Source organism: Pseudoliparis swirei, unplaced genomic scaffold, assembly GCF_029220125.1.
Source record: "Pseudoliparis swirei isolate HS2019 ecotype Mariana Trench unplaced genomic scaffold, NWPU_hadal_v1 hadal_30, whole genome shotgun sequence".
NCBI lineage: Eukaryota > Metazoa > Chordata > Actinopteri > Perciformes > Liparidae > Pseudoliparis > Pseudoliparis swirei.
Genome location: NW_026613266.1, coordinates 219,447 through 233,705, shown reverse-complemented (window position 1 = coordinate 233,705; position 14,259 = coordinate 219,447). Strand labels below are relative to the sequence as shown.

Genomic DNA, 14,259 nt, shown 5'->3' with positions numbered 1-14,259 from the left:
GCTGTGACTAAATTTATTTATTTAATTATCAATTTATTTATACTGCAGCACTTAATACATGTGACACATCAACATGAGGAAGCCATTGGCTGGATCTCCTTTTCTGTAGGGGGGTCAACACATCTTAAGTTATCTACAGTTTAGTCTCAGGTTTAGAGACCTGAGACCTTGGGAGAGTTTCTTAGAGGTCAAATATATGATACGGTATGTTAACGGTCACAATATACGGTGGAGGTTCCATCGGACCGACAGGAAGGAAATAGTTAGGGGCGGAAATGATGAAGAGATGACCTGCTGCACAAAAGGTAGAACCGGAAAAGGAGAGATGGAATCCAACATGTAAACAAAATGTCTGAGTGTGTCTTTGAGGGCGGTGAGGGGTCGGACTCTGGTCCATGAAAACGATCCCTGTCAAAGTGTCTTTGAAGTGTCTGATGTGTTTTTGACGTGTCTTTGTGGGGGGGTCAGAATAGTTTAGGACAAAGTTCAACTCCTGTTCTGTCGCCTTTGAGCAAGGCCACTGTTGGACATCAGTGTAATAATAACTGTATAATAATAATGGAAACAATCAGAATCAAACGCTTTAGAATAATTTATTAGGATTTTAAAATTGAAATTATCAGAAAAATAAAACAAGTGGAAAAAGTGTAAAGCCCAAATGTTCCACCGGGTGGCGCCACAACAAAGACATCAAATATACAAGGAACAAAAATAGTTTTTGTTTTCTTCTGAAAATAATTCTTAATGCCGCAGAATTATCCAATAGAACGACTTTCATTAAGTAAAAAATAACTTATTGCTTTAGTAAGAAGTTACAGTGTTGGTGTCCAGCAGTAGTTTGATGTCCCAGGAGGAGGAAGAAAGAGGAGCAGGAGGGAGGAGGAGCGACTGGTTCAGGTATCAAACAGGCAAGCAAACGTTTGGACTCCTCCTGCCAGCAGCTCTGGACTGAGGTCCTGACCCCGCCCCCCCCCCACAGGAACAAGGACAATGTTGGATGCAGCTGCACAAATGTATGAAACCTAAATATGAAAAGGAGCCAACGAGCTCGATGGAGCGATCACGTGACCTCAGAGGACACGGCACCATCACGTGACCTCAGAGAACCGTCACATGACCTCAGAGGACACGGCACCATCACGTGACCTCAGAGAACCGTCACATGACCTCAGAGGACACGGGACCGTCACGTGACCCGAGGACCGTCACGTGACCTCAGGGGACCGTCACGTGACCCCAGAGGACCGTCACCTGACCCCAGAGGACCGTCACGTGACCTCAGGGGACCGTCACGTGACCCCAGAGGACCGTCACCTGACCTCAGAGGACCGTCACATGACCTCAGAGGACACGGGACCATCAGGTGACCCCAGAGGACCGTCACCTCAGAGGACACGGGACCGTCACGTGACCCCAGAGGACACAGGACCGTCAAGTGACCTCAGAGGACCGTCACATGACCTCAGAGGACCGTCACGTGACCCCAGAGGACACGGGACCGTCACGTGACCTCAGAGGACACGGCACCATCACGTGACCTCAGAGGACACGGCACCATCACGTGACCTCAGAGAACCGTCACATGACCTCAGAGGACACGGGACCATCACGTGACCCCAGAGGACCGTCACGTGACCCCAGAGGACCGTCACGTGACCTCAGAGGACACGGGACCGTCATGTGACCCCAGAGGACCGTCACGTGACCCCAGAGGACCGTCACATGACCCCAGAGGACCGTCACGTGACCTCAGGGGACCGTCACGTGACCTCAGAGGACCGTCACCTGACCTCAGAGGACCGTCACATGACCTCAGAGGACACGGGACCATCAGGTGACCCCAGAGGACACAGGACCGTCAAGTGACCTCAGAGGACCGTCACATGACCTCAGAGGACCGTCACGTGACCCCAGAGGACCGTCACGTGACCCCAGAGGACACGGGACCGTCACGTGACCCCAGAGGACACGGGACCGTCACGTGACCTCAGAGGACACGGCACCATCACGTGACCTCAGAGGACACGGCACCATCACGTGACCTCAGAGAACCGTCACATGACCTCAGAGGACACGGGACCGTCACGTGACCCCAGAGGACCGTCACGTGACCCCAGAGGACCGTCACGTGACCCCAGAGGACCGTCACGTGACCCCAGAGGACCGTCACATGACCCCAGAGGACCGTCACGTGACCTCAGGGGACCGTCACGTGACCTCAGAGGACCGTCACCTGACCTCAGAGGACCGTCACATGACCCCAGAGGACCGTCACGTGACCTCAGAGGACCGTCACCTGACCTCAGAGGACCGTCACCTGACCTCAGAGGACCATCACATGACCTCAGAGGACCATCACATGACCTCAGAGGACACGGGACCGTCAGGTGACCCCAGAGGACCGTCAGGTGACCCCAGAGGACCGTCAGGTGACCCCAGAGGACCGTCACATGACCTCAGAGGACACGGGGCCGTCACGTGACCCCAGAGGACCGTCAGGTGACCCCAGAGGACCGTCACATGACCTCAGAGGACACGGGACCGTCACGTGACCCCAGAGGACACGGGACCGTCACGTGACCCCAGAGGACACGGGACCGTCACGTGACCTCAGAGGACACGGCACCATCACGTGACCTCAGAGGACACGGCACCATCACGTGACCTCAGAGAACCGTCACATGACCTCAGAGGACACGGGACCGTCACGTGACCCCAGAGGACCGTCACGTGACCTCAGAGGACACGGGACCATCATGTGACCCCAGAGGACCGTCACGTGACCCCAGAGGACCGTCACGTGACCTCAGGGGACCGTCACGTGACCTCAGAGGACCGTCACCTGACCTCAGAGGACCGTCACATGACCCCAGAGGACCGTCACGTGACCTCAGAGGACCGTCACCTGACCTCAGAGGACCGTCACATGACCTCAGAGGACCATCACATGACCTCAGAGGACACGGGACCGTCAGGTGACCCGAGGACCGTCAGGTGACCCCAGAGGACCGTCACATGACCTCAGAGGACACGGGGCCGTCACGTGACCCCAGAGGACCGTCAGGTGACCCCAGAGGACACGGGACCGTCACGTGACCCCAGAGGACCGTCACGTGACCCCAGAGGACACGGGACCGTCACGTGACCCCAGAGGACACGGGACCGTCACGTGACCCCAGAGGACCGTCACGTGACCCCAGAGGACACAGGACGTCTCGACACGGCCTTCATTTGTTTCCACGGTGCAGAAAACCGGAGACAAGGATAATAAACAATAACAATAATAAGCCAATCGCCCAAAAATATATATAAAATATTTTCAAAGAGGAAGTCAAGTCGAACCCCGTGAACCCTAATCTGAAGAACCCTAACATGTTGTGTACATGTTGTGTAGCTGTTGTGTACATGTTGTGTAGCTGTTGTGTACATGTTGTGCAGACGAGCTGCTGGAAGGTTTCGCCGTCAGCCTACTGATGAAAGTAGAGATGACATCATAGTAGATGACAGCCAATCAAACAGCTGTTGACCCCTCCAAACCGACCAATGACATGCGAGCTGCCCCCCCCCCCCAACGTTTATGTACAATATCTTACAGGAAGACATAAAAACATTGCTTTAAAACCAATTACAGAATAAAATACCGTACAGATTATTATTATTATGTCAATATTAATAACAATATTACAAAAGTTTTGTTTTTAAAGACTACCAAAATATACATTTATGTTGCTTCAGAGCTAAAGAGACTTTGTGGGATTTTGTTCTTCGTTAAAAACATGTCGTTCTTCTTCTCTGGATTTCATGATGACACATTGAAATAAAATAACAATTAAAAAAGGTACAATAGTTCTCGTTGTTGAGGGCAACGGCACGCAGACATTTTTTTGTCTTTTTTTTGCAGTTTTCTTCTCAGCTTCAAAATAAAAGTAATGGATAAAAAGGGGGCGGAGTCTAGTCATAACACTACACGAGGGACGTTATGTTGAAGTGAGATCAGTACAGTCGGTGGGCGGAGCCACAGGGAGCCAGTACGGCCTGTGGCCGGCCAATCAGGTTGTGCCATCAGAGGCAGCCAGCATTCTGATTGGCTGGCCAGCAGCAGAGAGCCCGCCCCTCAGTGGTAGCCGTTGGTGAAGGCGGTGGCGATCAGCTGGCCCTGCGGATACAGCAGGGGGTAGACTTTCTATTACATTGGAATAATGTGTGCGTCCATGCGGCCTCTGAAGTGTGTGTGTGCTTTGGGGGGCGTATGACCTACCCCTAGACCGTGACCAAACCCGGCGCCGGGGGAGGGGCTAGCGGCGCTGATGTAGCCGCTGACTCCTGAGTCCTGGTTGGCTGCAGCATACAGTTCAGCCATTGGTCCAGGGCTGCTGGTGCCCAGGAAACCAGCTGTGCGTGAAGGGGTGGAGCCTGAGAGAGGAGACATGTCAGGCTTCATCACACACACACACACACACAAACACACACACCTACACACACACACACACACACACACCTCTAACGACTGCGGCTGCAGCGGCTGCTGCCATTGGTCCATACGCAGTCAGGGGGATGGCTGAGGGTCACAAAGCACATTAACCCTTTGTCTGTGGACGCATCAGAACCACTTCATCCAATAGAACCCAATAGAATCCAATGGACTGTTTTACAGAAGAACTAAATGAAGCTCATGACAGAACAAGTACCACTCGGGGCCAGTAGGTGGCAGTGTACACACACGTGGAGTTAGAGGCTGTTCCTAAGAAATCAAAATGTTTTAATTAACTTTTTTATTTGAGTGAATATTTTTTCTTTTAAATGTAATTAATAATGTCAACATAAAAAAAAATTTTTTTATATATTTGTTAATTTTAGAAAAATTATTCTCATTTGATAAGAAACCTTTTCAGACGACTCTTGCTGGTAAAAAAAAATAAAGAGCAGAAAGTCTGACCCTAACCCTGACCCTAATCCTGACCCTAATCCTGAACCTGACCCTAATCCTGAACCTGATCATAAACCTGACCCTAACCCTGACCATGACCATAAACCTGACCCTAATCCTGAACCTGAGCCTAATCCTGAACCTGACCATAAACCTGACCCTAATCCTGATCATAAACCTGACCCTGACCATAAACCTGACCCTAATCCTGACCCTAATCCTGAACCTGATCATAAACCTGACCCTAACCCTGACCATAAACCTGACCCTAATCCTGAACCTGACCATAAACCTGACCCTAATCCTGAACCTGACCCTAATCCTGAACCTGATCATAAACCTGACCCTAATCCTGAACCTGACCATAAACCTGAACCTGATCATAAACCTGACCATAAACCTGACCCTAATCCTGACCCTAATCCTGAACCTGACCATAAATCTGACCCTAATCCTGAACCTGACCATAAACCTGACCCTAACCCTGACCATAAACCTGACCCTAATCCTGAACCTGACCATAAACCTAACCCTAATCCTGACCATAAACCTGACCCTAACCCTGACCATAAACCTGACCCTAATCCTGAACCTGACCATAAACCTAACCCTGAACCTGACCCTAATCCTGAACCTGACCATAAACCTGACCCTAATCCTGACCATAAACCTGACCCTAATCCTGACCTTGGCCATTCACAGGAACACTTCATTGGACTGTAACTCTCTTGTTCCACCGACCTGCCAGCTCAGCGGGGTGCGATGACGTCATGAGGGGGGTCCTCTCCAAATGGAACTCTGAAACAGACACACACACAGCTACTGTGAGGACGGGAGGAAGAGGAAGAGGAGGGGGCAGCTGAGATCAGATAAACACAACAACAGAAGGAGAACACTAACAGGAGGTTTGTGGAGGGCGAGTGAGTCCACGAGGAAGAGGAAGAGGAGGAGGAGGACTCACCTGGGAACTGGTACGTGTAGCCAGGTGCGATCCCAGAGTAACTGCGGCTGGTGTAGGTCGTGGTCTGGAACCCCGGGTAGCCTGAGGGAGAAACGGCCTGAGTTCACCTGCTGACCCCGAGAGGACCTTCACCATGACCCCATGACCCCGAGAGGACCTTCACCATGACCCCATGACCATGAGAGGACCTTCACCATGACCCTGAGAGGACCTTCACCACGACCCCATGACCCCGAGAGGACCTTCACCACGACCCCATGACCATGAGAGGACCTTCACCATGACCCCATGACCCTGAGAGGACCTTCACCACGACCCCATGACCCCGATAGGACCTTCACCATGACCCCATGACCCCGATAGGACCTTCACCATGACCCCATGACCCTGAGAGGACCTTCACCATGACCATGAGAGGACCTTCACCATGACCCCATGACCATGAGAGGACCTTCACCATGACCCCATGACCATGAGAGGACCTTCACCACGACCCCATGACCCCGAGAGGACCTTCACCATGACCCCATGACCATGAGAGGACCTTCACCATGACCCCATGACCATGAGAGGACCTTCACCACGACCCCATGACCCCGAGAGGACCTTCACCATGACCCCATGACCATGAGAGGACCTTCACCATGACCCCATGACCATGAGAGGACCTTCACCATGACCCCATGACCATGAGAGGACCTTCACCATGACCCCATGACCATGAGAGGACCTTCACCATGACCCCATGACCCCGAGAGGACCTTCACCATGACCCCATGACCATGAGAGGACCTTCACCATGACCCCATGACCATGAGAGGACCTTCACCACGACCCCATGACCCTGAGAGGACCTTCACCACGACCCCATGACCCTGAGAGGACGTCCTGTCCATCATTTAGTGTGCAGGGCCTTCCCGTCATCCTGAGGACATTAAAGACAATAAAGCGATGGCGCGGCTGTGTCCAGACGCCGTCGAGGTAGCTCCGCGGAGATTGTGCGCTCTTTTAGTTTTTGTGTTTATTTTTAATGTTTTCTTTGCCACAAACACATCGGCACTAACAGCATACGACCACAGCACACTTTTGGACATAAACTTTTGCGCAAAACAAGGGTTTTTGTCCACTTTTTCCATCGATCCAGCGTGGCGGGCAGAGATCGTACGAGCGAACCACATCAACAACAGTGGAGCCGCTACTACGGGGAGACGACGAAAACATCGAGGGAAACGGAGCGGAATTCGAACAGACTGAGAGTTCAAGCCCACCGCCCACCTCTGCCCAGCATCCTTCTTGCTAACGTCCAGTCTCTGGAAAATAAGATGGATGATGTCAGGGCAAGGATCAGATTCCAACGGGACATGAGGACTGTAACATCTTTTGTCTGGCGGAAACATGGCTGACCCGCTGGTGCGGATCGAGTCATATGCCCAACCGAGTCCTTCTCTGTTTTCCGTGCAGACAGAACGGAAGAGTCTGGTAAATCTAAGGGTGTAGGGTTTTGCTTCATGACGAACAACATGTGGTGCGACCCCAAGAACATTAAGACTCTTTCTCGTTCCTGCTCGCGAACCTGGAACATCTGACGATCTCATGCCGTCCATTCTACCTTCCCGGGAGTTCAGCTCGGTCATCACCACAGCCGTCTACATACCACCACAAGCGGACACCGACGTAGCACCATCGGACCTACATGATGTGTTATGTCGGCATCAGAACAAGTATCCCAGCGGCTGTGGTGGTGGCTGGGGACTTTAATAGGCTAACCTAAAAAGTCATGCCGAACTTTCACCAGCACATTACGTGTGCTACCAGAGGAAAGAACGTTGGACCACTGCTATACGCCATTCAAGAGAGGCTACAAGGCTGTCTCTCTCCCTCCGTTCGCAAATCAGACCATGCCGCCATTTTTCTGCTTCCGGATACCGCAAAAGATCGCGGGAAGCGGTAGTGACGAGGAACGTGAAGCGGTGGTCTGACCAATCAGAGGCTGAGCTACAGGACGCTCTGCGTGTCGTCGACTGGGACATGATCCAATCCAGTTCCAGTGACGTCAGCGAGTTTGCGGAAGTAGCAATGAGCCTCATAGCAACGCTAACGGATACCATCGTCCCCACGGTAAAAGTTAGGGTCTTTCCTAACCAAAAGCCGTGGGTTGATAGATCCATCCGTGAAGCTGTGAACGCCCGCTGCTGCCTATAACTCCGGTCTTGTATCCGGCAACATGGACGAGTACAAGGCAGCGGTCTATGGACTGAGGAGGGCGGTGAAGGAGGCAAAAAGGAGGTACCGAGACAGAGTGGAATCACAGATGGAGCAGCGCGACACCAGGCGCCTATGGCAGGGGCTACGGACTATCACAGACTACCAGAGCAGACCCCGCGCAATGGTGAGTGCCGACGCATCCCTAGCGGACGACCTGAACTCATTTTATGCACGGTTTGAGGCTAGCAACAACAGCGCTAGCTCGCCGGCTAACAACAACACCGTTAAGCGTAGCCGAGGTGAGTTCTACCGCTGGGGATGAACACACACTCTGTGACCGAGCACAGTGTGAGGAGGGCTCTGTTGAGGGTGAACACCAGGAAAGCTGCAGGTCCAGATGGCATATCTGGGCGAGTACTGAAGACCTGTGCTAACCAGCTAGCTCCAGTGTTCACCACAATATTCAACCTCTCCCTGGCTGAGTCCGTGGTCCCCGCCTGCTTCAAGAGATCCACTATTGTCCCTGTGCCCAAGAATGCTTCTCCAGCATGTATGAATGACTACCGACCGGTGGCCCTCACCTCGGTGGTCATGAAATGCTTTGAGAGGCTGATAAAGGACTACATCTGCGCCTTCCTCCCTTCCTCCATGGACCCGCTGCAGTTTGCTTATCGCCCAAACAGATCCACGGATGATGCTGTCTCCCAGGTACTGCACACCACACTCTCTCATCTGGACAGCCAGAGGGGGCTATGTGAGACTGCTGTTCATTGATTATAGTTCAGCTTTCAACACCATAGTCCCTCCAGACTGGCCGGCAAGCTGATTGAGCTGGGACTGAACACCCCTGTGTGCTTGGATCCTGGACTTCCTGACCGCCAGGCCACAGGTGGTCAGGTGGGCAGACACACCTCCAAATCCCTCACCCTGAACACAGGATCCCCCAGGGTTGCGTCCTCAGCCCCTACTGTACTCCTGTACACACATGACTGTGTGGCCAGGTTCAGCTCCAACACCATCATCAAGTTTGCGGATGACACAGTGGTGGTGGGCCTGATCTCCGACAACGACGAGAAGGCCTACCTGGAGGAAGTTGCTGATCTGTCACTCTGGTGCCAGGACAACAGCCTCATCATGAATGTCACCAAAACTAAGGAGCTGATTGTGGACTTTAGGAGGGTACAACAACAGAGGACGTACTCACCACTGGGGATTAACGGGACTACTGTGGAGAGGGTGAGCGGGTATAAATACCTGGGAGTCCACATCACCGAGGATCTGACATGGTCAACAAACACAGACACTCTGGTGAGAAAGGCAAGGCAGCGCCTCTACCACCTCAGGCAGCTGAGGAAATTTAAAGTTTCCCAGAGGATCCTTCAGTCCTTCTACTCTGGAGCTGTAGAGAGCGTCCTGACAGGAAGCATCACAGCCTGGTTTGGCAACTGCTCCGCTCAGGACAGGAAGGCTCTGCAGAGAGTAGTGTTCCGCTGAACGAACTATTGGAACTACACTCCCACCCTGCAGGACTTGTACACCAGGAGGTGCAGAACCAGAGCCGGCAGGATCATGAAGGATCCTCACCACCCCAACAACAGACTGTTTCAGCTGCTGCGGTCAGGCAGGCGCCTCCGTAGTCACGCTGCAAGAACAGAGAGACTGAGACGGAGTTTCTTTCCTCAGGCCATCAGGACTGTGAACTCCGACCTCACCAGGACCCCCACATAGACCCACACAACTGCCCCTCTTAGGCACACACACACACACACACACACACACACACTTACTGTAAATATTGTGTTGTTTTTTATTGTAAATAGTGTGTACTTGTTGCCCTTGCACATTCCTGCTGAGCATTGCCACTTTCATTTCACTGCACACCCTGTGTGTGTATGTGACAAATAAAACATCTTGAATCTTGAAGCTCACGAAGTTCCATCTCCTGCCAGCAGAGGGAGCCCAACCCCCAGACGACACGGAGGGTCCTCGATTCAAACAGACTCCAGAGCTCCATCGACCTTCAGGCTGTGACCTCTACATCGACCTCCAGGCTGTGACCTCTACATCGACCTCCAGGCTGTGACCTCTACATCGACCTTTAGGCTGTGACCTCTACATCGATCTTCAGGCTGTGACCTCTACATCGACCTTTAGGCTGTGACCTCTACATCGACCTCCAGGCTGTGACCTCTCCATCGACCTTTAGCCTGTGACCTCTACATCGACCTCCAGGCTGTGACCTCTACATCGACCTCCAGGCTGTGACCTCTCCATCGACCTTTAGCCAGTGACCTCTACATCGACCTCCAGGCTGTGACCTCTATATGGACCTTCAGGCTGTGACCTCTACATCGACCTTTAGGCTGTGACCTCTTCATCGACCTTTAGGCTGTGACCTCTTCATCGACCTCCAGGCTGTGACCTCTACATCGACCTTTAGGCTGTGACCTCTTCATCGACCTCCAGGCTGTGACCTCTACATCGAACTTTAGGCTGTGACCTCTTCATCAACCTCCAGGCTGTGACCTCTACATCGACCTTTAGGCTGTGACTTCTTCATCGACCTCCAGGCTGTGACCTCTACATCGACCTTTAGGCTGTGACCTCTTCATCGACCTCCAGGCTGTGACCTCTACATCGACCTTTAGGCTGTGACTTCTTCATCGACCTCCAGGCTGTGACCTCTACATCGACCTTTAGGCTGTGACTTCTTCATCGACCTCCAGGCTGTGACCTCTACATCGACCTTTAGGCTGTGACCTCTTCATCGACCTCCAGGCTGTGACCTCTACATCGACCTTTAGGCTGTGACCTCTTCATCGACCTCCAGGCTGTGACCTCTACATCGACCTTTAGGCTGTGACCTCTACATCGACCTTTAGGCTGTGACCTCTTCATCGACCTCCAGGCTGTGACCTCTACATCGAACTTTAGGCTGTGACTTCTTCATCGACCTCCAGGCTGTGACCTCTACATCGACCTTTAGGCTGTGACCTCTTCATCGACCTTCAGGCTGTGACCTCTTCATCGACCTTCAGGCTGTGACCTCTAGATCTTTACCCGTACTCACTGGAGATGAGCAAGCCCCCCCCCCCCCTTTGATGATAACAGTGGCCGGCTACACACCGACCTCTGGGTGAAGCTTCCGGATCTTACCCAGCATGCCGATGCCCAGCATGAAGGCGTCCATCCCATAGGGCATCACTCTGGAGCGGCCTCGGGCGGAGCCGGTCGGCGTCATCACCTCCTTGGGCTGCGCCTTCTTGCACTCCACCTAGGTCACAGGAGCAGCTGGTGAGGACGGGACGCTCCACCGGGGGCGCTCTGTGTGGCGCTCTGTGTCGCTGCTCTACCATCTTGTTGTTGATCTCGTGGAAGTGGATCTCACACACTTTCTCCACCACGTCCTCGTTCTCAAAGGTCACAAAGCCGAAGCCTGAAGACACAAAGACGCAAAGACTCAGATAGTGTGTGTGTGTGTGTGTGTGTGTGTCTGTTAGGGATGCACCGATCTGATCGGATGACGTAACATCTGCGAGAACTATCAGAGACGTTTCAATCGCGGCGCATCGCAACGGAGACGATGCGCCCGGCGAGGGCCGCAGAGGTCAGAGGTCAGAGGGGATCCTCCCCACCGGGCGGCGTCCCCGTCCCCCGAGTTGAATCTCTGGGTCGACTCAGCCGACTCTCACATGTCTGCCCCTAGAGACGCTCACGCTAAACACATTCCATCGGGAGCTAAGAGGGTTTGATCAAGTTAGCGAAGGATTTAAGTGACAACATCCGGTTTTGCAAAGTTAGCGGAAAGAACCACGTGAAACAACATCCGTTTTTCAAAATAAGATGTCGACAAATCATACACGAACATATAAAAGTAAACAATGAACTGATTTTGTATATTTATAGATCGTTTCTGAGATTTAGCTTAAATTATGCTAACATTAAAACATTTTTACTGAACCAAGGAAGAGTTTATAAAAAATAAAGGTCAGACTTTTGTATGTTAAACAAAGTCCTGTAAATAGATTTCCCCAAGAGTTCCAGGAAATGAATAATGCAGATGTGTTCCATATATATCCCCTACACTGGCAATCAATCAATTTTAATGTATCAATTAGGACATTTTTCAAAGTAAAAGTCCTAAATGTTTAAAGAAATCTGTAATTTCTTTCATGTTTGAGGTGCTTTATATATGTATTTCCTCATAGCAATAATGCTACACAATAAATAGAATGCTTCAATCGACTCGGTGATCGGTATTATCGGATCGGCAGATACTGATTTCAGTGATCGGTGATCGGCACCAAAAACCTGATCATGCATCTCTAGTGTCTGTGTGTGTGTCTGTACCTCTGTGTGTGTCTGTACCTCTGTGTGTGTGTCTGTACCTCTGTGTGTGTGTCTGTACCTCTGTGTGTGTGTCTGTGTACGTACCTCTGTGTCTGTTGGTTGTTTTGTCAAACATCAGCATGGCATCATCGACCTGTGACAAAGAAGGCAGAGATGAGCTTCAACATTAACACACACATACACACACACAGACAGACACACAAACAGAGACACAAAGACAGACACACACAGACACACATACAGACCCACACATACACACACACTATCTCTCTCTCTCGTTGTCTTTCTTGCCTTCTCAACAAACTGTACTATTACCATGGCGACTGTGAAGAATTTAAATTAGCCTCCCCCACAAACTAATTTTAATGAAAAGAAAGAAGGGAAAGAAAGTATGGAGGAGAGGAGAGGAGGAGGACGAGAGGAGGAGAGGAGAGGAGGAGGAGAGGAGGAGGACGAGAGGAGGAGAGGAGGAGGAGGAGGACGAGAGAGGAGGAGGAGGAGAGGAGGAGAGGAGGAGGAGGAGGACGAGGAGGATGAGGAGAGGAGGAGGACGAGAGGAGGAGAAGAGGAGGAGGAGGAGGAGGATGAGGAGAGGAGGAGGACGAGAGGAGGAGGAGGAGGAGGAGGAGGAGGACGAGAGGAGGAGGAGGAGGAGGAGGAGAGGAGAGAGGAGGAGAGGAGAGGAGGAGGAGGAGGAGAGGAGGAGAGGAGGAGGAGGAGAGGAGGAGGAGAGGAGGAGAGGAGAGGAGGAGGAGGAGAGGAGGAGGAGAGGAGGAGGAGGAGGAGAAGAGGAGAGGAGGAGGAGAGGAGAGAGGAGAGGAGGAGGAGGAGGAGAGGAGGAGGAGGAGGAGAGAGGAGGAGGAGGAGAGGAGGAGGAGGAGAGGAGGAGGAGGAGGAGGACGAGAGGAGGAGAGGAGGAGGAGAGGGGGAGGAGGACGAGAGGAGGAGGAGGAGAATCATAGCAGGTGAAGTTTGGATGATAAATGAAGAAAGTGAACGACTCCTTTCATTCTTCTTCTCCTCCACTTTCCCTTTGCTCTCCCTCCACAGCCTATTCAGACTCCTCCTTTCACCCTCTCTCCTCCTCCTTTCACCCTCTCTCCTCCTCCTTTCACCCTCTCCTCCTCCTTTCACCCTCTCTCCTCCTCCTTTCACCCTCTCTCCTCCCTCACTTGTTCTGCAATGGCAGGAAAGTTAGAGAGAGAGCGGGGGGGACAACATTCACAACCTTCAGCACCTCCTCCATCCCATAATGACCACGTCTGTTTCCATGAAGTCTGAGGTCAATGTACAGGATGAAGACACACACACACACAGACACACAGACGCACACACGCAGACACACACACAGAGACACACAGACAGACACACACACACAGACACACACACACACACAGAGACACACACACAGACACACACACACACACACAGAGACACGCAGACACACACACACATAGACAGATACACACACACAGAGAGACACACACACACAGACACACACACAGACACACACACACACAGACACACACACAGACACACACACACACATATACACACAGACACAGATAGCCAGACACATACACAGACACACACACAGACACACACACACAGACACACACACACACACACACAGAGACACACACAGACACAGACAGACACACACACAGACAGACACACACACAGACACACACACACAGAGACACACACAGACACAGACAGACACACACACACAGACACACACACAGAGACACACACAGAGACACACACACAGACAGACACACACACACACACACACACACAGAGACACACAGACAGA

The 14,259-nt window shown here is 52.0% G+C and overlaps 1 protein-coding gene across 3 annotated transcripts in view; it reads right to left on the bottom strand.

Annotated features, from left to right (window-relative positions):
• Nucleotides 1–577: 577 nt before the first annotated feature.
• The window catches only part of LOC130191269 (RNA-binding protein Musashi homolog 1-like), a 36,837-nt gene continuing 23,155 nt past the window's right edge, over nt 578–14,259 (bottom strand). Inside the window, exons 7-15 of one of the 3 annotated variants that reach the window (XR_008831149.1) lie at nt 12,528–12,576; nt 11,447–11,529; nt 11,250–11,367; nt 5,889–5,969; nt 5,669–5,725; nt 4,499–4,558; nt 4,259–4,413; nt 2,554–4,183; nt 578–2,063 (exon numbers count right to left, since the gene is read on the bottom strand). Coding sequence is in view for 2 of the 3 variants with exons in the window: in XM_056410948.1 (XP_056266923.1) it covers nt 4,115–4,183; nt 4,259–4,413; nt 4,499–4,558; nt 5,669–5,725; nt 5,889–5,969; nt 11,250–11,367; nt 11,447–11,529; nt 12,528–12,576 (672 nt within the window). In the remaining variant the exon portion in view is untranslated. Of the gene's footprint in view, nt 4,184–4,258; nt 4,414–4,498; nt 4,559–5,668; nt 5,726–5,888; nt 5,970–11,249; nt 11,368–11,446; nt 11,530–12,527; nt 12,577–14,259 lie in introns of all 3 variants that reach the window. The other 2 variants (XM_056410948.1, XM_056410949.1) reach the window with 2 other exon arrangements.